At 40.0% G+C, this 22,588-nt stretch overlaps 1 protein-coding gene across 5 annotated transcripts in view; it reads right to left on the reverse strand.

The window, feature by feature from the left end:
* MEIS1 (Meis homeobox 1) overlaps window positions 1-22,588 on the reverse strand; it is a 141,885-nt gene that overhangs the window by 95,581 nt on the left and 23,716 nt on the right. For all 5 annotated transcript variants that reach the window (XM_074332073.2, XM_019718134.3, XM_019718142.3 and 2 more), the window contains one exon: window positions 5,431-5,542. In XM_074332073.2, coding sequence (XP_074188174.1) covers window positions 5,431-5,542 — 112 coding nt within the window. The remainder of the gene's footprint in view (window positions 1-5,430; window positions 5,543-22,588) is intronic.

Consider the following 22,588-nt stretch of genomic DNA (forward strand, 5'->3'; position numbering starts at 1 on the left):
GGGTTCTTAGGTTATTATAAACATTTTGCTTCTAAAATCAGTTGGGATTTTTTGCAAAGAAAGAAAGAACACTGTTTCTAAACAAGCAGTATTCACTTTGTGTTTTCATCTGAAAAACTGCAGATTATAGATTACATCCCAAACCTGAGTTGCTAAGGTAGTTTTTCAAATTAAAATATCTTCTGTGGCCTCAACCACTCTCAACTTGTCCATAGGAAAGAAATAAAGGAGGGAGGGCAACACTTAAGCTAAGCCATAATTGGAAGTATGTGAAAAATGAAGTGTCAGTTTGGTCAATAAAGGGCAAAGGTCAAGGGGAACTGCGGCCCAAACTCTGTGCGAAATGTGCTCATTAAGACATCCAATCAGAGCTCTCCTTCCCACCTATCCCATTATTCATCAGACAGCTGACTGTTTCAAATGCCCAGGTTTGGGCTGTTATTACTTTTCTTCTTCATGTAAAAAGGCGAGCTGGTATATAAATCGTTGCTTAGTCATCTGGAACATTATGTGGCCCTTCCCCACCTCCCTCTCTCCTGGCTCCCCACCCCCTCCCATCCAGCTCTGCCTGCTGGCTTCACAGGTCTGAAACAACGGCCTTGAGAGTCCCTTCAGTAATAAATGGAATTGCCTTCTGCCTATAGGTTGCCTGAACTCATACAAAAGCTGGTGTGGAAGGGGGATGGGGCAGTGGGAGGCATTGCAACTATTGATACATTATTATAAAGAAGTAGCAGTGCTTTTCAATTGTCCCTCTTTAAAGAAACATGCTGTTTTTGCTTTCTTTTTTTTTTTTTTAAGTGGGAGCAAAGATACTATTGTTGATCTGAGTCCTGCCCCCGAAAGAAGTTCGTAAGTGGATTTTAGAGGTCCTAGGGACCATTAAAGTCCTTTAGGGTTGAAATGTTTTACATCAAATTTCAATGCAGAAATAAGACTTTTTATTTATCCTTACAAAAGAAAGAAAAGAGATGAGCTTCAAGTGGAAAATATTCTGCAAGAAAATTGTCCTTACTTATTTACTATGTTCCTGGTCTCAATAAATCTTTGAATGAGTGAAATGGGATAGGCTCTTAATACATAATACACATTCATCATATCAGTCATCTTGCTCCTCTGTAAATATCTCAATCACCGTTCGACTTAGCGCACAGAACTAGATTCTCACTGGCCAGCAAAGGATCACCCCCACTGGAGGCACACACTCTGGCTTATTCCATGCTTTGTCACCATGACAGAGCACGGCACCAGGCCCAGTGCAGACACCGGGGAACAAGTCAACAAATTGATAACAGAAAGAATGTCCGTCAAGGGATCATTCCTAGCCCCACAAAGCACTTTATCAAATAAGATACTCCCGATTAGGAGCGTGGGCTCTGAAGTCAGGCTGTATGGCTTCAAGTCCTAACTCTACCTACCACCAAACAGTATGTGACTTTGGGCAAGTCTCCGAGCCTTTCTGAACCTCCATGACTTCCTCTGCAAAGTGAAGAATGGTAATACACTGTCAGCCCTTCTTATGTTATTTTATTACGATCATAAATTAATCTCTCTTGACTTTGAACCAAAAAGGGAGAAGTGCTCAAACTCAAAATGTGGTCAGTCATAGCTAAAGCTGCTTGTGAGTTTTACAGTATCTGCCCTCCATGGAAGGAGTACAAAAAGGCACATTATTTGCTTGGTGTTCACATGCTTCCTAGAGTAGACCCAATTATGGTCAGTAGGGCAGCTGCACACAGTAGAACAAAAAAGACACACAAGAGTCACATACATATCTGCCGATGTGTACCTCAGCTTCTGAGACTCAGCTTGGAGGTCCTGAAAACACCCCATTCTAAAGCAGTTACAAAGCCAAGAGACTAAGATCTTAAGGCAAACTCTGATAGTTACTCACTCTCCAGTATTTCGGAGCTGTACTTTTTTCTCTTCTGAAAGGAGAAAATAGCAAATAATTGACAGGGACAAAATACGGACTCAATCTCATATCTTTGGAAGTGCTTTGAGGAAGTTAAAGAGTAGACAAAATCAATGTCATAGCAACAGCAGCAGATCCCTCGACCAAATACATTTGTTAGGCCTTCCTTTTCAATGCCAATTTAAGGGAACTTTACTATTAAAGAATCAATTTCCTGCCAGGGGTCACAGGTGTTAATATTAAATAAAAGCAGATGTCATAAGGAAGAGTTGCATGATAAATAATTTGAATTAGGGGAAAGATTTAGTATGTAAATCAGGAATAAACATTACATCCCTGAATAAAATGAATATTTTTGGTATTTTATTAATTACCTACCTGACATATACTCTCTTCAGAATGCCCAAGATTGAATTTTGTATTTTCATTCTTATGCTTAGGTAAGAATTTTACTAAAACTCTTCCATTGGTCACAACAGCTGCTACTCTGGCAAATTATCAGGTACTCAAGACCCCTCAAATTGCTGAAACTCTAACTAGGAATTGTTACTGTATTTTGAAATCTGTCAGAACATTACAGATTTCCTGGATGACTTATTTTATTTGATTTACTTTCAAAGTCCGAAAGAACGGGACTCGGTTGAAATATATAGCCTGTTATATGCCTCCACTGTGCAGCTGATAAGGTTATTTAACAGAGGGCCAAACCTGGGGGATTTCGTTCTTTCTTTCTTTCTTTCTTTTTTTTTTTTTTTTTGTGCCACAGGTGCCATAATGAAATGGTGAAAATTGAAAAGGAATGAGGAAAAAAGAAACGCAGTACAAATAATACAGTAGAGAAAGTTTTAAAATACGTATTGCCCCTGTCTGTAGGGGAAACACCTCTTTGGATATGTTCTTGACAGACTGAGTTATTTCTGTCTATTGGGTATGTATAAAGACATATTTATGGATTTATAAATCTTTTGAAGAGGGCTGTTATTTACCCAGTTGACTAAAATGGACTCAAACTGTGTAAATAACTATTTAGGACATGCACTATGGGCCAAACGCTGGCACGGCTTACACATCCATGTCTGCCAGAAAAGGCAGACAGGGGAAACATGTAGAAGCCACTCTGCACAGCTCATGAGAAGGCTGCACAAAGCCCCAGCTCCACAGGTCTTGGGGATGAGAAAAAGATTTGGAAGGGTCATGGTCGGCACAGAAACGTACATCAGTCGTTGCAGCGACACTTTGAGGCATCACTCTGCATGGAGCAAGGAATCAATCTCACTGCCAAAGAGAACCCACAGGGAAGCACAGGTGAAAGTGAGGCTGTGACTCCTACCATCCACGTTATCAGCTGGTGGAGGAGAGGAAGGGAGAAATCAGGACAGAAAGTGTCTAAGTTTCTATCTGATTACGGTGGACGCAATTGACTCTAGTTCTTTGGTGGAGAGCCAGGGAAAGAGGGCACGATGACAAGAATATTAGATAAATGATCGGGACACCGAAATTTTAGGTCTGACACTACACCGGGAACTCATCAAATCCTTCAAATCATCCACACTTTATTTCCCTCACCTGTCAAAGGGGGCTAGAGCAGTTTTATCTGCCAGGCAGGATTGTTTTAGAAAGGTTCAACTGAGCTCATTCCAATGAGATAATTTATGTAAAAAATGCTTTAAAAAATACAACAACAACAACAAAAACCCTAGGTGGTGGTCTTTTATGAAAAAATATAAAGAGAAACAATGTAAGTGGAAAAGTCTAGTACTGTCAAGGATCTATGGCTCTTCGTTTACAATCAAATTCATTATTAAATTGGCCTTTGGAGAGCCCTTGTTGAAGGAAAGAGAAACATGCACACTTCCTAATTCCTTGTTATGACATGTCAGAGGGGAAGAACTGGGCTGGGGCATTTGCCCTTTGAAAATCCTTTTATCAGATTAGGTTGAAGAAAACTTACATGTTAGAACTTTAAATTCAAGTGCAAGTGCAGTTCCCAAGCCTTCATCGTAGCAGCCAAACTGCCTGCCTGTTCATGGATGATATATTTTTTGAAAAGCCAGAAATGAAAAAGGAAAAGAAAGGAAGAAACAAAACACTAGGCTATGACCCCAGGTAGCAATTGTGGAATACAGGAAAAAGAATTGAGATTCCATTTACACCTTTTGGAAAACTCATGGTACAAGTTGAATTCTGAAAGCAGGGCTTTCTATTGAAAGTGCTGACATCACCGTAACTAGAGCGCCCTGAGCAGCGACACCATAACATATACATACACACACCTGAAAGAAAAAAGGCCCCGTGGATTCATGCTGCATATCATTTTCCAGTAAAAGTCAGAGGTCAGAGGTTACCTCTTTCCGCCTCAGCTCTGAACCAGTTTACTATGCCGGGCTCCATTTTTTACTAGACTTATAGTTGTGATGAAGTCAGCAACTTTTCTTTGAACAATAAAATGTCTCAAATGCTTAAAATTCCACGTATAGAAGTTACTCCCAGTCCAACTAGCATACATGTGCCTAAAAAAAAAAAATTAACTTTCCTGTTTTGGTTTTCAAATTAATCATGTTAAATTCATTGTAGACTGCAATTCTAATTGGTAGAGCCCATTTCAGTTAGAAAACAAAATTATTTTGTTGTCTAACAGCACTCCAATGAAACGTGATCATCAAGCCAGATTTTAAAGTATGTACCTACCATGGGCTTAGAGTCAACTTCAATAAAGCCATCTTTTTATACTCAGATAGAAAATACTCTCTTAAACTTTGGTTGCATTAATTGAACACAAAATCCACTACTGTGGGTCTCATCCAAAGCAGTGCAAAACATTTGAATTCTCAATCACCTTTTTGCTGAAGATTAACTTCATGTTTCAACTTTTTATTTCCCACTAGTTTTAGTCAGACATGTATATCCATGGACACCCAAATACACACACAGGTATGTGCATTGCAAAGGACAACACAAATCAAATTGATTTGGTTTCTTTCCATTTCTTTCCAACTCCCTTTCGTCTGACTTTGAAATGAAGTCAAGCACTAAAGAGATTCAGATAAGTAAAGTCAGGAAAATGGCTTCAACCCAGTGGAGAGGGACACCCAACATGAATTTCTGAAAGGCCCACTTCCATCTAAGTATCTTAAGACATCGTTAACTTGGAATCCTAGTGGGTGTTTCTTCATGAGCCCTTGAGAAGCCTTGAAGGGCAAGTAATAATAATACCTTTTATTTGTATAGCAGGGCCCAAGCAGCATACTATTTATGCCCATTCCAACTGCTAATGTACTTCTCTGATCTTGAACTCGGTCAATTTATTGACCCCATTTTATGGAGGTGGCAGGCAGTTGGAATGGCACAGGAGAAGGAAAGGTCAAGGGATAAAATAAGATGAGCTGATTCTCATATTATATGGGGTCTATGTTCTAGGAAAAACGGTATAGAGTCACTAACTAGACAACTCTGATTTTTCAACCTTTAAAAATGAAACAAATAGCGAAAGAGGATAATGAGAACACCTCTCCTACCTTGCTCACTGCTGTTGTCCCCACTGTGTGATGTGTGGCCACCACTGGAAGGGCCCGGGGTTCCTCCTGAACGTGTTGATGCTGTGTCATCGTGATCTCTGTTCCAAGAGGGCTGTGGAGACACAAATCAGAAACCCAAATAGAGTGGTCTCTTAACACTGGTCCGGTAGGATCTCATCGCATAATGACAAAGCAATGGAAGGCTTCGATGGATAACCATGCCATCTTTCCGGCCCCCTTTCACAGATGGTACCAGCTCAGAGCTACCCTGGCACATTTAAAATTTGCCAATTTCTGCTTCAAAGCTGAAATAACATGTACAAATAATTATTCTGTAAATAATTGCATGCTTTATTACCAAGGAAAACAAAAGCATTCCAGGCAAAGAAGGGGGCAAAAATGCTGCCACTTGATTCTGACTATCTTTTTAACATCAACAAACCCTCTGGCACAAGAGCGGGTTGCTCTGAAAATGCAAAGTGAAAGTGGGGGTCTCTAACATTGCAGTTTACAGAGGCCTCTGATTCATCCTAGAAGACAAACATGGCAGAGCTTTTAAGACCTCACAATTAGGCCAGGGTCCATAATAGCTGGGATGTGTCAGCTGTTTGCCGGATGGTACATGGCAAACGGACCAGGCACACGGACAAATAAGCAATGAGAATAACAATAGATTCACACGGACTGTGTACACTCGCCCCATGCCGAGCTTTCTTGTACTATTGAACGGAAAACAGATGTTGCTTCTTATCACTGGGTGCATTTGAAAGTAACATTCAGATAGGAAAAATTGGCTGTAAATTAAATTCTTGGGGAAAACAATCATGGCGACGCTTCTCCCAAATCTCCCTTTATCACCAGAAAAGATTTTAATTAGCTTTTAGTGCTAGCTTTCAAAACAGCCTTATGAGTCATTGGTCATCTGCACAGTAGGAATGATGCAAAATATAATCCAAAGCTGGTTCTTGGCTAGGAAGTGCTATTTGTCCTCAAGACGATTAGTGGGAAAGCGGGATGATCTTGTATGTAAAATATGTCTACATCATTTCAGTCATAGGACGTCAATGGTTCATGACTGTGTCATAAGTTGTAAAGTTTACTGACCCTCCCAACAGTTCAAATATGCCTAGCAAAGTCAAAGTGCTCTTTGCTTATTTCTTGAAAAGTATTTTCCCATCCCAGAGAAGATAAGCAGGGCTGCAGAGATCGAAATGTTTCCGTCAGCCAGGGGGAGACGAGGAAATATCCCACCTAAGAGGCATGCTCTATAAGAATCAAAGGAAAAGAGTCACTGTTCCTGAACAGGGTGCTTGCCTGCTACCACCTACTCTGTAATCTTGGCCAGAAGATGAACTCAGCCTGAAAAATGAAATAAAGTCACAGAAAGATACTCCATTTGTATGTTTGACTCAACTGTTATGCATATTCTCAAAAACAGTGCTAATTGATCTGCTGATGCTGTGATGGAAAGATATGTGAACTGTGAAAGAAGTGCTTTTGACAAACACGCATTCTGCAGCATACCAGAAGAATGCGGTAAGACGTAATCTGGAACACATGCTCAGAATGCAAACAGTTAATGCATAAATTTTCAGTTTGTACAACTGCAGCTCTAAAAGGGGGACTTGTTTATTCAGAGCTCTGCAGAAAGAATGGTACAGCACCCAGGGGACAGACAATGCCAGGCACAAAACCCCGGTGCCTCGACATGTAAAAGGATGTTTTTCTATGTGCTACAAATCCCACTTGAAAATATAATTAGAAGGAGAAAATGGCAAACTATTGCATTAACTGTAATTGAACAAAAGACCGGCAAGGCATGTGGGAGGTTGCAGGAACCCGTGGGAGTTTCAGGATTCAGGAGCTCCTGCGAGACATCTCCTGGGCACTCTCATCTTATTTATGTTGTCCCTCACTACTATTGTTGACTGGTGATTTGACTTGTAATTAACAGAAACGCTAGCGACAACAAGCTAACATACAGAGCAACAGACTAACCTCATCAGAAGCATGTTTGTTCATCTGATAAAGACTAGGACTCTAGAAAGGTGACTTAGAACCAAAGAATTATTCCAAGCTGTACAGGAGACTGTCCCCCTTTATGCTACAACAGACCTGATATATTCACTATCTTTTAATGAGCTCCGCTGATTTATTCAGCTCTGCTCTGCTCCCTCCCCCACTTTTCTACTGTGCAGGATGTAGATTAATTCAATGCTTAATTGTTTAGTAAATTCAATTTTCCACATTCTATTCTGCATAGCTTTAGCTAAGGTTCTTAAATCTTCAGCAGTGAGCCCTGAGCCCAGCGTTTGTGATCTGTGCCTACCTTTTTTCATCACCATTTTTCTTCATCCACCACTTAATTCACCATGAAAAGATTTTCCTTGCTGGAAATTCTGATTCCGCTATGATCTGTGAGGCATTCCAATTCATTGCATTTTCATTGTGTTGGGTCTTAGATGCCTGGCTCCTCTTTTCTCACAGCTATCGCCACATTATACAGGCATTCATGCAAGAAATGTTGGATTCCACCTCAGTTTATCCAAATTTTGTGCAACCTATATGTTTAAATTTGTGTGTTCACCAAAGGTAGAAGCCAATATTTTCCACCTAATATCATTCTTCTCACAGCCTTGCTCTTCTAGAAAGGCCTGTAAATACTGACTGCACTTCTCTGAAATGAAATCTAACTTTTGTGGTCTTCTCTTAAATTAGCATTTTGGGTATTAGCATTTCAAGAACGGTGTCGTCATACGAAGCTGAACATTAAGAAAATCCACAAGGTTACCAAAACAGAACAAGAACTATGTTTAGTTCAGTTCATTAAGCATGATTAAAGTCTAAGTATCAGAAATAGCTCATGAAATCTCTGAGCATAAATATACAAGACAGCCCTAATCAGAAAGAACTCCCCCAAAATCCCTCTACCAGAGAATCTCAGTTACAACAACATGGTTCTGTGACTTTATGTGGCTACACCAAACAATATAATTATTATTTTTAAAATATGTGCATATGATTATGTACATACATCTGTGAAGTTGTGTTGCTTGGGGCCACTTGTAAAGTAAGGCTGACAGAACAAAATCAATAATGCATTGCATTAGATGTATAGTAAACCTTAGTCATGGTTCTAAATTAAGTCCCAAAGAGGATTTTTTTTCTTTCTTCAATGTATATAATTTCAGAGTAAGCAATATCTATATTCTCATGTACTGAAAATCCATTAAGAGGTCCTAACCTGAAGACTATGGACCTCCTCTAGAAGAATTCAGGGTAGTCTTGTTTTAACAATAATTGTTTTTAGGTATATACTTTCATTTCTTTCCCCATGGGATAGTGTTCATAACTTTTCAACAGATTCTCAAGGGGGTATGTGATTCCATAAGAGTTTGAGAACCACTTCTCTAGAAGATGTTCATGGGGCTAGATGAAAAAACCATGGCTGGAAAGACCTTTAAGATCATGGAGTCTACACTCTACATTGAAAGTCAATCCTCAAGAATGTTTGAAAATAAAAATTGCTTGTTTGCTTGTTTTTATTGAGGATAAGCTACAATTCATCAACTAGTACTTTTTATTTATAAGGCAATTGTACTGGTGTCTGGTAGTGAAATAGAAGTGATGACCTTCCCGACTACAGGTGCTTCCAGGGTCAGAATAGTATCTCAACCTTCCTGTCTGGTTCTTTCCTGGCTCTGTACAATATATGGCTCATGCTCAGCACTCAGTCAATGCCTAATAAATTCAACTGACTCATTCATTAGTTACTGTTCCACTAATATTCCAACAGACAAACTGCAACTCCCAGATGGAAATTCAAGATGGCAGAGTAGCTAAACACTGTGCCTGCTTCCTTCGATGAACAAATTAAAATCACAACTAAACTATAGAAAAATCAATCTAGAGAACCATCTGACGTCTGGCTGGCTGAACAGAAGTTTTATAACTAAGACTATGAAGAAGAAGCTACAACGTGACTGGTAGGAGGGGGGAAGACACAAAATGGCTGGTCCCAAATGCCTGTGTGGTGGATGAAAACTGGGAGGGATATCTTGGCTGCAGGGATTGCCCCCAGAGGAGAGACCCCAGACCCACACTGGCCTTCCCAGCTCAGGGTACTGGTGCCAGGAAGAGGAGCCCCCACTATATCTGGCTGTTAAAAACAGTGGGATTTCTAACCATCCAGGTGGCAGCAGGAAACCCAGGCGTCCTCTTAAAGGGCCTGTGAACAGACGCTCTCACTCTCAGGTACTCACCTTGGGTTCCAGCATAGGGACAATAACTTGGGGGGATCAAAGACATATGGGGGCTGGGGGGCAGACTGAGTTGTGTGGCTTTGGGATGAAAGGCTGGAAAACAGTTGGGATTTTGCCTGTGAGGGGTCCTTCTCCTATGCAGCCAACAGGCTGGCATGATCTTTCCTTTGCTGAGCCCTCCCCCTACACTTACGGCCACATCTGAATCTGATTGGTCTGCTGAGCTCCACAGCTCCTCCACCCTGCTGACTCACTGGGATCCCACCCCACCCAACTCCCCATCACCAGGAGGCACTTTCTCCAAGAGCAGCCAACCCTGCCCACATTCACTCTTTCTTGGAAAACTATCACAGTCCTACACATAGCAAGTGGGTGGCAACTGGCCTCAGTGTACTCTGAGACTTGTGCTGAGTAGCTCCAAGCTCAGCACTGGCACCAAACCAGAATTTACATTAACCTGGTGACCAGAAATCTTCCCACTCTAGTGACTCTTTGAGACCCTGCATCACCCAACTTGCATATCGCAGAGGCATTATCAGTGGCTGAAACTTAAGGGAGCTGCCAGGTGGTGGCAGGCCTTAGGATGTCCTGGTATTTTGCAGATCTCCTCTAGGCCCAGTACTGGTGGCAAACATCTTCAGTTCCCAGCATGGCCTCTGCATGTTCCTCCAGAATTAGCACAGGCAGGAAACAACCACAGATAACTTTGTAGCTCTAACTGGGTAGTCCCCGACTGGTCACAGGCAGTGGGTGACCTGGGCCTGCACCAGAGCCCCTCACAAGAGGCCCCAGAACATACTGGGAGGTTAGCTTCAGACTACAGCAGAGCACTGCCCAATTAGCCCCACAAGAGGCATACCCAAAGGTGGTCTCAATAGGTACCAAAGCCTGCTGGGGCAAATCTCACTCACTGGGGTAAAGCCCCACAGCCTGTAAGCTGTGAATGTGGCCAAACCCACAGCCAGTCAGCCTACAAGTCATCCCTACCCACTGTATCAACAGCAATCAAGGCTCAACTATAACAGGAGGGCACACAGAACCCATACAAGGGACACTCCTAGAGCACCTGAAGCAGGTGCTCAGGAAGAATGTGCCACTGGACCCCACAGAACACCTACTACATAAGGCCACCTGGCCAAGACTGGGAGACATAGCAGATGTCTCATAGAAATGAGCAGATGTCTCATACATAGAAACAAAGAGAGAGGCAGCCAAAATGAGGAAACAAAGAAATGGGTCCCAAATGAAAGAACAGGAGAAAACTCTAGAAAAAGAATTAAACAAAAGGGAGGCAAGTAACCTACCATAGACAGAGTTCAAAACAATGGTTATAAGGATGTTCAAGGATCTCAGTGAGAACTTCAACAAAAAGATGGCAAGAATAAAAAAAGGACAAAGAAATCATAAAAAGGAACCAGTCAGAAATGAAGAATACTTTAGAGGTAATCAATAGTAGATTAGATGAAGTAGAGAATCGAATCAGCAATTTAGAAGATAAGGTAACAGAAAACACCCAATCAGACCAGTATAAAGAAAAAAGAATCCAAAAAAATAAGGATAGCTTAAAAGACCTCTGGGACAACATCAAGCATAACAACATCTGCATCATCGGGGTACCAGAAGGAGAAGAGAGAGAGCAAGGGATTGCAAACCTGTTTGAAGGAATAGTGACTAACAACTTTTCTGGTGAAGGAAATAGACATACAAGTCCAGGAAGTGCAGAGAGTCCCAAACAAGAGGAACCCAAACAGGCCCACACCAAGACACATTATAATTAAACTGGCAAAGGTTAAGACAAAGAGAGAATCCTAAAAGCAGCAGGAGAAAGGCAAGTAGTAGTTTATAAGGGCGCTCCCATAAGATTATCAGCTGATTTCTCAATAGAAACTTTGCAGGCCAGAAATATTCAAAGTGATGAAACAAGAACCTACAACCATGATTATTCTACTCAGCAAGGCTATCATTTAAAATCAAAAGACAGCTAAAGTGTTTCCCAGACAAGAAAAAGCTAAAGGAGTTCATCAAACCAAACCAGTATTACAATGAATGTTAGAAGAACTTCTTTAAGATGGAAAAAATAGATCAAAATTATGAATAATAAAATGGCAAGAGCTACATATCTATCAACAATTACTTTCAATGTAAACGGATTAAATGCTCCAATCAAAAGACGTAAGAGGACTGAATGGATTAGAAAACAAATCCCTTACATATGCTGCCTACCAGACACTCACTTCAAATTTAAAGACACACACAGATGGAAAGTAAAGGGACAGAAAAACGTATTTTATGAAAATGAAATGAAAAATAGTAAAACAAAGAAAGAAGCTGGGGTAGCAATAGTTATACCAGACAAAATAGACTTTAAAACAAAGGTTATAACTAGAGACAAAGAAGGACCCAATCAGCCAACTTCAGGGTATTTATCTGAAGAAATCCAAATGCTACTTCAAGGAGACCTGTGCATACATATGTTCACTGCAGCACTGTTTACAATGGCCAAATATGGAGGTATACTGGGTGTCTGTCGATAAAGAGGAGGTGGTACATACATACAATGGAATATTGCTCGGCCAGAGAAGGGAATGGGTTCTTGCCATCTGCAGAGGCATGGATGGACCTAAGGGTATTGTGCTGAGTGGAGTATACCAGACAGAGAAAGACAGATGCAATGAGATTTCACTTATATGTGGAATCTAAAGAATAAAATAAATGAACAAAACAGAAACAAACTCATAGATACAGACAACATTTTGATGGTTATCAGATGAGGGGGCGTTGCGGATGAGTGAAAAGGGGAAGGGATTAAGTAGCAATTGGTTGTTACACAGTAATCATGGAGACATAGGTTATAGCATAAGGAATAGAGTCAACAATATTGTAATAACTATGTATGGTGTCATATGGTACTAGATTTGTTGGGGTGATAGATGGGATGGAGTTGGGGGCAGGGCATAAAAGATAAAGAGATTAAGAAGTACAAACTGATAGTTATAAAATAGTTAGGGGGATGTAAAGTAAAGCGCAGGGAATATAATCAACAATATGGTAATAACTATGTGCGAGTATAATGCCAGGTGGGTACTAGACTAGTCAGGGGGAATCACTTCTTAAATTATATAAATGTCTAACCACTAAGCTGTACACCTGTAATTTATATAAAATAATATTGAATGTCAACTGCCATTGATACATTTAAAAAGGCGGGGAAAGGGGAATCAGAAGTCCAAATTTCCAGGTACAAAACAAATTAAGTCATGGGGCTGTAATGTACAGCATAGGGAATACAGTAAATATTGTGATAGCATAGTACGGTGTCAGGTGGTTGCTGGACTTATTGTGGTGATCACTTCTTTAGGTATACAAATGTTGAATAACTATGATGTACAACTGATATAATGTTGTATGTTAGCTATATTTTAATAAAATTCTTGGGGAAAAAAAAAACCCCTGCAACTTCCCAAACTATCCTTCCTCCTGAATAAAACTACCCATGGGTGACTTCTTTCCTTCAGAAATCTTTTGTCCATCTGTGCCTTAATTTGGGGCATATTTTTATCATATATGCCCTCATATCACTTCCCACGTTTTCCTTAGACAATTCTTTTCACTACTGCGACAGCCATACAAAATTTGTGTCTCTGGGTCTCTTCTTTGGTCTTTGGACTTGTGTGCCCAACTACCTGCTAAACCATTTCCATGCAAAAATGTCCATTTCACTCAACAAGTCCAAAGAAAACTCTCCCCACCAAACCTTCTAGTCATGCTTCTTTGTTCTTGATCCTAGTAGGTATAACCCCATCCACCAATGGTATAAATTTGAGAGCCATCCATGACACACCTACCTGTAACTCTGTTGTTTCTTTCTCTCTTTCTCTCTCTCTTTCTCTCTCTCTCCCCATCCAATCAGTCATCAAGTCTTGCCCATTTTTAACCCTACATAGTTCTCAAATAAATCTCTCACTTTTCATCTTAGTGATTGCTGTTAAGGCCCTTCCAGCTTTAAAGAGTTCAAGTCAAATCACTCCCCAGCTTGAAAAGAGTCCGATTCCACTAGAATATAAGCTTCATGGGGACAGGACGTGGTGTCAGTTTTGCTCACTGCTGCATCCTGCGTATCAAGCACAGTGCCTGACATTTGGCTGGCACTCAGGAAATGTTTGATGAATGAACCAGCAGTTTGCTACTGCCTACAGAACACAGTCTGGGGTCCTTCCCCGGGTACACAAAGCCCTTCATAGTCTGGGCCTGGGCCATTCCTCACCGTGTTCCTTGTGCTCCACCATGGGAGTTCTGGAAGATATGTTCTGCTTCTCTCTCTGGGCCTGTCCTCACCCTTCCTCCCTGCCCGGAGTGCTGTGCTCTGCCCTGCCTGGCCCCAGCCACTGATTACCTCTTACCTGCTAATTAAGTCACAGCTCAGGTGTCACCTCCGCCAGAACACCTTCTCTGAGACACACATACACACACTTCCCCAGGATGAGTGCGCCTCCCCTCCCCGAGCACTGGAGCACCTCATGCATACCGCTATCATTTGACTCTCATCCTGTTTTGTGATGCCTGTTGGGCCGATCTACAGTTCTACACTATGAATGTTCTGAAGTCCTAGGCTGTATCTTATTCATTCTTCTACCCCTCATCCCAGGAAAATGTCTGTACAACATTAGACACAAATACGTTTTTGAATAAAGAAATGAATAACTTAAGTGATATATAGAGGATTTGTGTGTTAAATTGATACTATGATCTTCCACATTAAATATCATAAAACATCTAAAAAAGACTTATACAATTTTAAAACATCTGACACACTTGCATTCACATCAACAGATACTGCCATAAAGATATATTAATAGTCAGTTGCCGTATAACACAATCAAAAGAAAGGAAATTTGAAGCTAGACACATCCCAGTTTGAAATCTGACTGCACCACTTACGTGGTCTTAGACAGGTCACAACCTCCCTAACTCTTAATGTCCCTAATCCGTAAATGGGGATAAAAAAAATACTCCTCCACAGATATAACATATATAAATTTCTAGGCATGCAGCAAGCACTCAATAAATGGCAGCTACTATAGTTTTTAATGTAACAACATAGGTTGACCTAGTCAACCTTCAAATATCTACATGCAGGTGTATTCAGTTTATAGACCTTCTGGAAAGAACGGTTAACCTGAGCTGGCTTAGCATACAGTTTGGTATGCCTTGGGCTATCTCCCAGCTGGTGTGTGCTCAGGGAATGCAAACTGATCTTATTTTCACCTTCAAATAACATGATTTTACAGGTGGCTTGCTCCTCTCCACCCCATCAAGTCTAATTTGATCCCTAATATTTATAAATCACTTTACAGTATATAAGCACTTTGATGTATCTTCTCACTTGATCATTCATCACATCAGTCTGATGCCAGAATCTTTTTTTTTTAGGACCAAAAATAGTGGGGTTTTTTTCCTTCAAAATTTCTATGCTACCTGTCCCATTCAAAACGATGGATAAGGAAGGGAAGGGATTAGACAGCATACATTGTTAATACAATATTGCCATGGGGTATGAAAGACAGTTTGGGGAACATAATCAATAATGTTGTAAAGATTTTGTAGGGTGTCAGATGGGCACATGTCTTATTAGGGAGACCACTTCATGGACGGTGTAGATGCTTGACCACTGCACTGTACACCTGAAGGTGAAGCTGAATAATATTGTATGTCAACTATAATTTAATACATATATAGTCACAGGATGTGGAGTACAGCATAGAGTCAATGGAATTGTAACAGATATATACGATGTCAGAGGGGTAGTATATTGGGGGAGGGGGTTATCACTTTGTGAGGGGTGAAATATCTAACTATTGCATTGTTTTGTACACCTGAAACTAATAAAAAGAAAACAACAACAACAAGAGTCTGGCACTCTTGACTCTGAAGAGGTCAGCTAGCAGCTATGTAAAAACTGATGAAATAATCAGTGTTCAAATTTTAAAGTCAGCCTGCACCTACCTCTCAATAAGCAGCTTTCTTTATGCAGAAGTACATTTGCTTTTTCAACCCACCAGTGTCACTTTAGTAAATGATCTCGAGGGGCCTGAAAGATCTGGCTCGTCTCCAGAAGTGAACGGTTTAGTCCCTCCCAATCAGGGGAGTCGCCCATCCACATGGGGAATGCACCCACTGCGTGATGCTCCTGCGCACACAGGCTCACATTCCGACATCTGCACGTGTCCATATGTACATGCACACCCATGTCTACCTCTGTCCATGAAGTACTGCCTCCATCCCACACGGCCAGGGTAGCTACATCTAATTAGTCCCCCTCCCCGAGACGTTTTCACTTCTGTCCAAACAGTGTCTCTCAGCATCCTAAAGGCACAGAGCTTCAGCAGAGGATTCCTTAAGCATCTCTCAATCAATGATGCCATCTGAGGAAAAGGGACCAGAGAGCCCCACACACAGAACTGAGGAGAGAAGCGTCCAGGAACTGCTATGAAGAGTGACATGTTTACTTGCGTGTACTTGAAGTTGAGAAATGGGAGACCCTGAGATTTTTTATTTGTAAGTATTGAAACTCTGATATGTTGAAACTCCTATTTGAAAATCGTAGTGGCCCCCATTTGCCTCTGCTGAATAACCGGAACATACCACATGAGCATTCACCTCACTCAATCACCAGAGGGCACCTACAATTTGCTGGAGTCCTAGATAAAACCCGCTCCTCTCAAAACATACTCCCCTGAGGCTATGTCTACCCAACTTCAAATTCAAGTAATTAAGAAAAAAATGTAAAATTCCTTATATGGATTTCAAAAAAATCCCTGGAAATCATTAAGCAAAATTCATTTAACCATGACAAGTTTGAGCAAGATGTTTTGTTTTAACACAGTATAACTGCCCTCTTACCTTTTAAGCTTTCAGATGTTTTGAAATACCAGAAGCTCACAGATTAATATTTCATTGCGCGCACACGCGCTGCATTCGGGGACCACATTAAAATGTGCCTGGGAAGGGTCTGGAGGTGAAACCTTTTCTGAGTGCAAACTCTGTCCTGCTGACACATGATAAACTGAGGGGAGGCGACTGTTGTGCTGGGCAAAGACCAGTAGGGGCCTGAGGCGTCCCTGGTAGTGGCCTGCCTGTGCCTTCCACCGGGAGGCGAGCTCTTTAGGTTATCTCCCTCGCACACTTCTTCCGACTTTCTCCAAGGACTCTCCTCCTTTCTCTCATTTCCTTCCCTGTCGCCGCCCTCACAACCTTGCCTTTGCCAAGTCTGCAGGCCTACCAGGGTTCTTGTTGAGCCCCTTTTTAATGCTGCGATAAAATGTGCTTATTGCCCCACTTACTAGAGGCCTGAAGGGTAATTTTGGTGACTCAGGGCAGACGGTAAATTAGCGGTAAGACAATGGAAATCCAGCATCCCCTCTCAGAATCTGCGGCTCTCACCACGACACCCCACTTCCTCTTCTCACAGTTGCAGCCCTACCATATTCGCCATTGTGGACTTTGAATCTAGTAATGCATCTCATGATTATCCAATTATCCTAGTTACGGTGCTCACTGCATTGTGCCAGCCAGTATCTTTACAGATAGTACCGTCCAGGTGTGTCTCATTCAGCATCAAATAAGGTAGATTTCTAAAACCTAAACAACTTAGCAACTGTGATGTGTTGCTTTAAACACACACACACACACACACACACACACACACACACACACACACGATCATATGATAGTGGTGGGTAGTTTGTGGAGGCAGAGACAGCGGCTGTTAAATTGAGTTCTATATTTCCCAGCACTCGCGTACCACAAATAAAACCTACAAAAATGATAATTTTTCAAACACTGAATCCTCTATCTCTGTGTAATGAGCCATGCAGAGAGGAGGAGAAGAATTTTTGTGCCTTTTTTTTCCTTTTCTTTCTTTTTTTTTGCCTGTGGTGAAAATTCTCCCAGGAGTAATTTCATCTTTAAATGAAAAGTTGTGTTATCAGGTGCTTGTATGATCTCCAGGAATCACTGCAGCCTCAGACGTGGGGAGGTGCACCAGTGCACACTCACCCACACACAGCAACATGCACCCATCATGTGAATAAGGAATCGGGCAAAAGAATGTGGATCGAACTAATTTTAATGTTTTTACACTGTACACTGTAATGAAATTTAAAGCAACTTGGTGGTCAGCTACATTTGAAAAATCTACTAGCCCTTAAATATTTTGCCTCCTCGCCTACACCTGTCAGAGCCTGGGGCTCCTCCCAACACTCCAGGGCTGGCTGCTGTGGCCACTGTGAGGGCCACAGCACCACAGGTTGCTTCCAACGCTCCTTCAAATCTTACTTTCCCACAGTCTGAGATCTTTTAGGTTTCAACTTGGACACTCTTAGGTCATTACTAACATGCACTGTTGAATTAATTCATCCACAAAATTAAAAATGAATTGGCAATGCTAAGCCAAAGTCTACTGATATAAAACACCATCCAAAATACTCCAAAAGCTTTCCTTGTGAAATCTACACAGCACTGATCCATTTTGCCCGATTCTTTTACACTGAGAATCAATACCAACACCATCCCACGGTGACCCCCACTGTGGTCTCAAAAGATAATACAGGTTCCTACATGGGGCCAGTACCATAATCAGGCAGATTATGAGGGAAAAGAATAGTTACAACCAAAGAGATACTGCTACCACGTTGGCAACCAGTTTTACCAAAAATAATAATAACAATACTATGATAATCTCAAAACTGGAAAGTAGATAAGTAATTCCACAATTGTTTAAGTGCACCGAATGTTCAAATTCTACTAAGCAGTTTGTGGTGGAGAAAAATCTCATGAACAGAAGAGAAGGTAAAGCCTCATTACTCTAGGAATCTTAGTAAAAGTACTTATTTATGTTGTAATAACATTTCCTTTTCCTATGCTATCCTATTATGGCTGGCATGTTATTAATAAAAATAAGGTCCTGTATTAAATTATTTTAATGACTCTATGTGCTTCCACTCCTGAAATCATACCTGTGAACTGTAGTTCAGAGGTAAATGTTTAAATTTTTTAAAACCCTCTAATCCAACTGGCACCACCATATTTCCAAATATTTGTACCTAAATATTTCAAATCTTACTCTTTATTTACCTGCTGAGAGCTTTCTGTTGAAATTCAGGATATTTTCTATCATTTCTATTTAGGAGTAGCAAAAGAATCTGTAAGTTATGCCAGTATACATGGAGTTATAAAATCCCTTTTATAAGACTGCTTGCTTCCCAATGTTTTATTTTACATTTGTAACTCAGTATTCAGTGCTCCTCATTCTGCAAACAAATTAAGATAAAATAAACCCAAAAGTGCCTTATATAAAACAACTTCAAACCACAAATTTTCTAGGCAACCATCCTAGCAAAAAGAACATCTGATAATGCAGAAAACATTGTATCCTGAGTACAAGTAGATAATAAGGCCTTGTGAGCAACTGGACCTTAGCCATGTCACATTTGCACTCAGAAATGTGGAAAAAAGTACTTAGCACAAGCTCTGCATATAACTGTCATTTGAAGTTGAACCTCAGAACGAGTCTGTAGTAATTCACTATACTATCTCAATAACACAGCTGAGGGGCCAGTCCCCTTTTACACTATAACGAAATCAGAATAATAATGCCCCCCCAAATAAAAATTAAAATGCTCTTTTTCTTAAACTCTATGATTATAAAATGGTCTATAAAATAACACCCCATTAACAACTACCCAACCTTCCCTCCTCAAATCAAATTCATGTCGCTGAAGCGTTGGGCAGATTACAAGAAGATAAAATATTTTGGGGGATTTATGATTTTAAATGTTTTACAAGCATTCTTATCTAATTCTTACAGTAATGCAATAATGTGGGTTCTATTGTTACCCCCATGTTACAGATGATGAAACTGAGGCTCATGGAAGTGAGGTGACTTACCCTCTCACAGCAGAGCCTAGATTCCAACACCAGTGCTCTAATTCTAAAATGGACAGACTTTCTTGGGACACTGCCGGCCTGAAAGTTTGTGTAACTAAAAGTTACAATCAGCACACTTAATTGCTCTTTTTCAAGTGTTTCCGAAATTCTCTCTTTTCTACTTCTAAACTCTCAAACCAGAAAATCCACAATATTGATGTGACGGGGAAAAAAAAAAAAAGTTAGCTAAGATGTAGTCTTGTTTGATTCAACTACCTTATTGCATTATCCTATGGATAAAAGAATCATGGAAATTTACATTCCACTAACAATTAGCAATAGGGAATTTTCCAAATTCCCTGTGGTTTTCTTTTTAGACGCACTTCCAGCATTTTATATTTACATTCAAATTTTATTTTTAAGTACCTGTCATTTTTCAAGGATTTCTGAATCTTTAAGCTCTCAGTGTTAAATTTGGAGGTGGGGGGAAGGTTATTCGTTCCTTCATTATTTATCTTGGGTAAAATCATCAGACAGGCCTTTCTCAAAGCATCTTGAAATTTAATTTGCATTTCTGGTTCCTAGAATGGCTAAATTCTCTATATTTCAACACACTTATCTGTGAGATCAACCAAAGCAACTGTGAATTCCAGAAACAGGAGGCTGAGTTGTACTGTTGGTGCACTTTTTAAGGAATTCCAGTTAATCAGAAAGCCATTCTTCCGCCATACCCAAGGCTATTATTCCTAAGGCTATTCATACTATTTTAACAGTTATAGAGTATTTGGAGTATTAGATGTGTACTACAAGTGAAGAAAAGCCCCATAATTGATTTGTTAATGTTTTATTCTCCTCTTTTTCTATTGGCATGTTCTTTCCATGCCCTCAATAAATATCAAACACTCAAACAACTCACTATTAGGGTGGCAAGCAAACCTTTAGAATGTCGAAACAGTATAGTGAAGAACAATGCACCTAATTGAAATGGCAGGGTAATTTGGAAAATAAAATTGAGTTGCTGCAAATTCTAAATTCCAGAATAAAAATGTTTATGCTCACTCAAATGCAGATTGATACTGGCTTTGAATAATTATTAGAATAAAAAATACTTGAACACCAACAACACACTTGATATGCACAGAACAAGCACAGTCTACATATCTATTACTCTGGGCACAATAAGTCTGATATTTTTCTTGGTGATTTTGTTATTGAACACAGCTTACAAAAATCCCACAATAGGCCAAACCACCAAATACACAACCAGTGTTAAAAATTTCATGGACAATATTCTGCAGAAAATTTTAAACACATACGAGACAGAGAAGCATGCTGGAAGAAATGAAGGGGTTAAATGATTCTGCTACTCAGTATCTTTATTTTCCCCTCAAACAACTTAATTTGTCACCAAGATAAATTCAAAATGTAAAATTCCTGATTCTCTTTGGCAGAAGCTAGAGCCAAAAAAACTATGACAATTAAAATGAAAATGGAAAAATGCACTTGCATCTAGAATTATAAAATACAAACATGTAATGACTCTATGAGAGATGATATTTATCTGTACGCTGAGTGTAACCTTATTATCTACTGAGGGCTATGCCACTTTTGGCAGAGATGCCACCGTATCTCGCCAAGATAAATTCCATATGCTCTGTGGAGTTACAGATATTTCCTATAAATAATGTATACAATAGACTGTAAATAAATAATACATTTATCTGAACTGTTCAAGAGTGAAGGGCAGGTGGCTACTCATGAGACAGCGTCTTCTATGAATGAACAATTTCAAGTAAAGGTAATGTTTAATCGTGAGATATCACAAAGTTCTTACACTAAAGTATTCTTAAGTGGGGGTTTTAAAACAACTCCAGATCTGGTGGGAACTGTCAAGTAAATATTCCAACTAAACTCAAAATACCCAATTTAATTTTGCTGCTGAAGTTTCTATTCTGATTGTAGCACCATAGCGCTTAGCATCTTACCTATTTGCTGTGATTTTTTAATTCTCTCTACACTACTGGCTTTTATGATCAACAAAATAACTAGATATAAAATGTCATGTGTGAGTTTTTGTGCCATGAAACATACAGTGTTTGGGGGGTTCCCCCCTCCCATTTTCAGGTGAATGACACTGCAGTGAAGGAAGGAAGACTACTACATTAAAAAAAAAAAGAAAGAAAGAAAGAAAGCCCACCTCCTGCACTAGTTTGCTAGGACTTTACATTGTAAAAATAGTGAGTCCCTAGCCCCAAAGTGTCTCCCTTTGGAAGCCCTACAGACACACAAACTATTTCTACTTCTTGTAAATAGTATAAGTACGCCTTTAGAACCTGAGACATTGTACACCATTTAGCTGGAAATTAAGTTTTCAAATCGCTAAGGAATAGTCTCTGAACAACAGAAAACACTATAGGTCACAGTTAATTATAGCTTGTCTATCAAATTAAGTTAATGTTCGAGAACACATCCAAATAGTTATAGAGACATTAAGAGGAATTTTATTGTCAAAGAAATTCTTATTCGTTCAGCTTCTAATATTTTTAAAAGAACAGTGATAAGTCTTTTACAAGTTGGGAGGGGATGAGAAAACTCTGGGCTTACATCAAATTGCTCCTCTCATTGTCCTTTTGATGACTATGTTGATTTCATTATAAACTTCATTTTCCAGAGTTTCATAATAGTCATAAATGCACTTCACTTTAAAGAGTTTCTATGGGACATAATGTGAATGCAAATGCAGAGTAAAATGAAAATCATGGAGGTGTGGGACCAAATATGGACTCTCAGTTAAAATACAGTCACTGAAAACAAACATTTAGGCCTTAAGAGGGAGAGCATAAAGGGCTGATATAAATCTTTGTATCAAGTATTCATAGTCTTAGGGAAAGCAAACGAGAACAACAATTTTCAGCTTTTCACCTAATTGTAAAGCACAGGTTGGGAATATTTGGTGATTTTGGTGTCAATTC

The sequence above is a fragment of the Rhinolophus sinicus genome, chromosome 2, assembly GCF_057876585.1.
Source record: "Rhinolophus sinicus isolate RSI-liver-muscle chromosome 2, RSI-T2T, whole genome shotgun sequence".
In the NCBI taxonomy this organism is placed as follows: domain Eukaryota; kingdom Metazoa; phylum Chordata; class Mammalia; order Chiroptera; family Rhinolophidae; genus Rhinolophus; species Rhinolophus sinicus.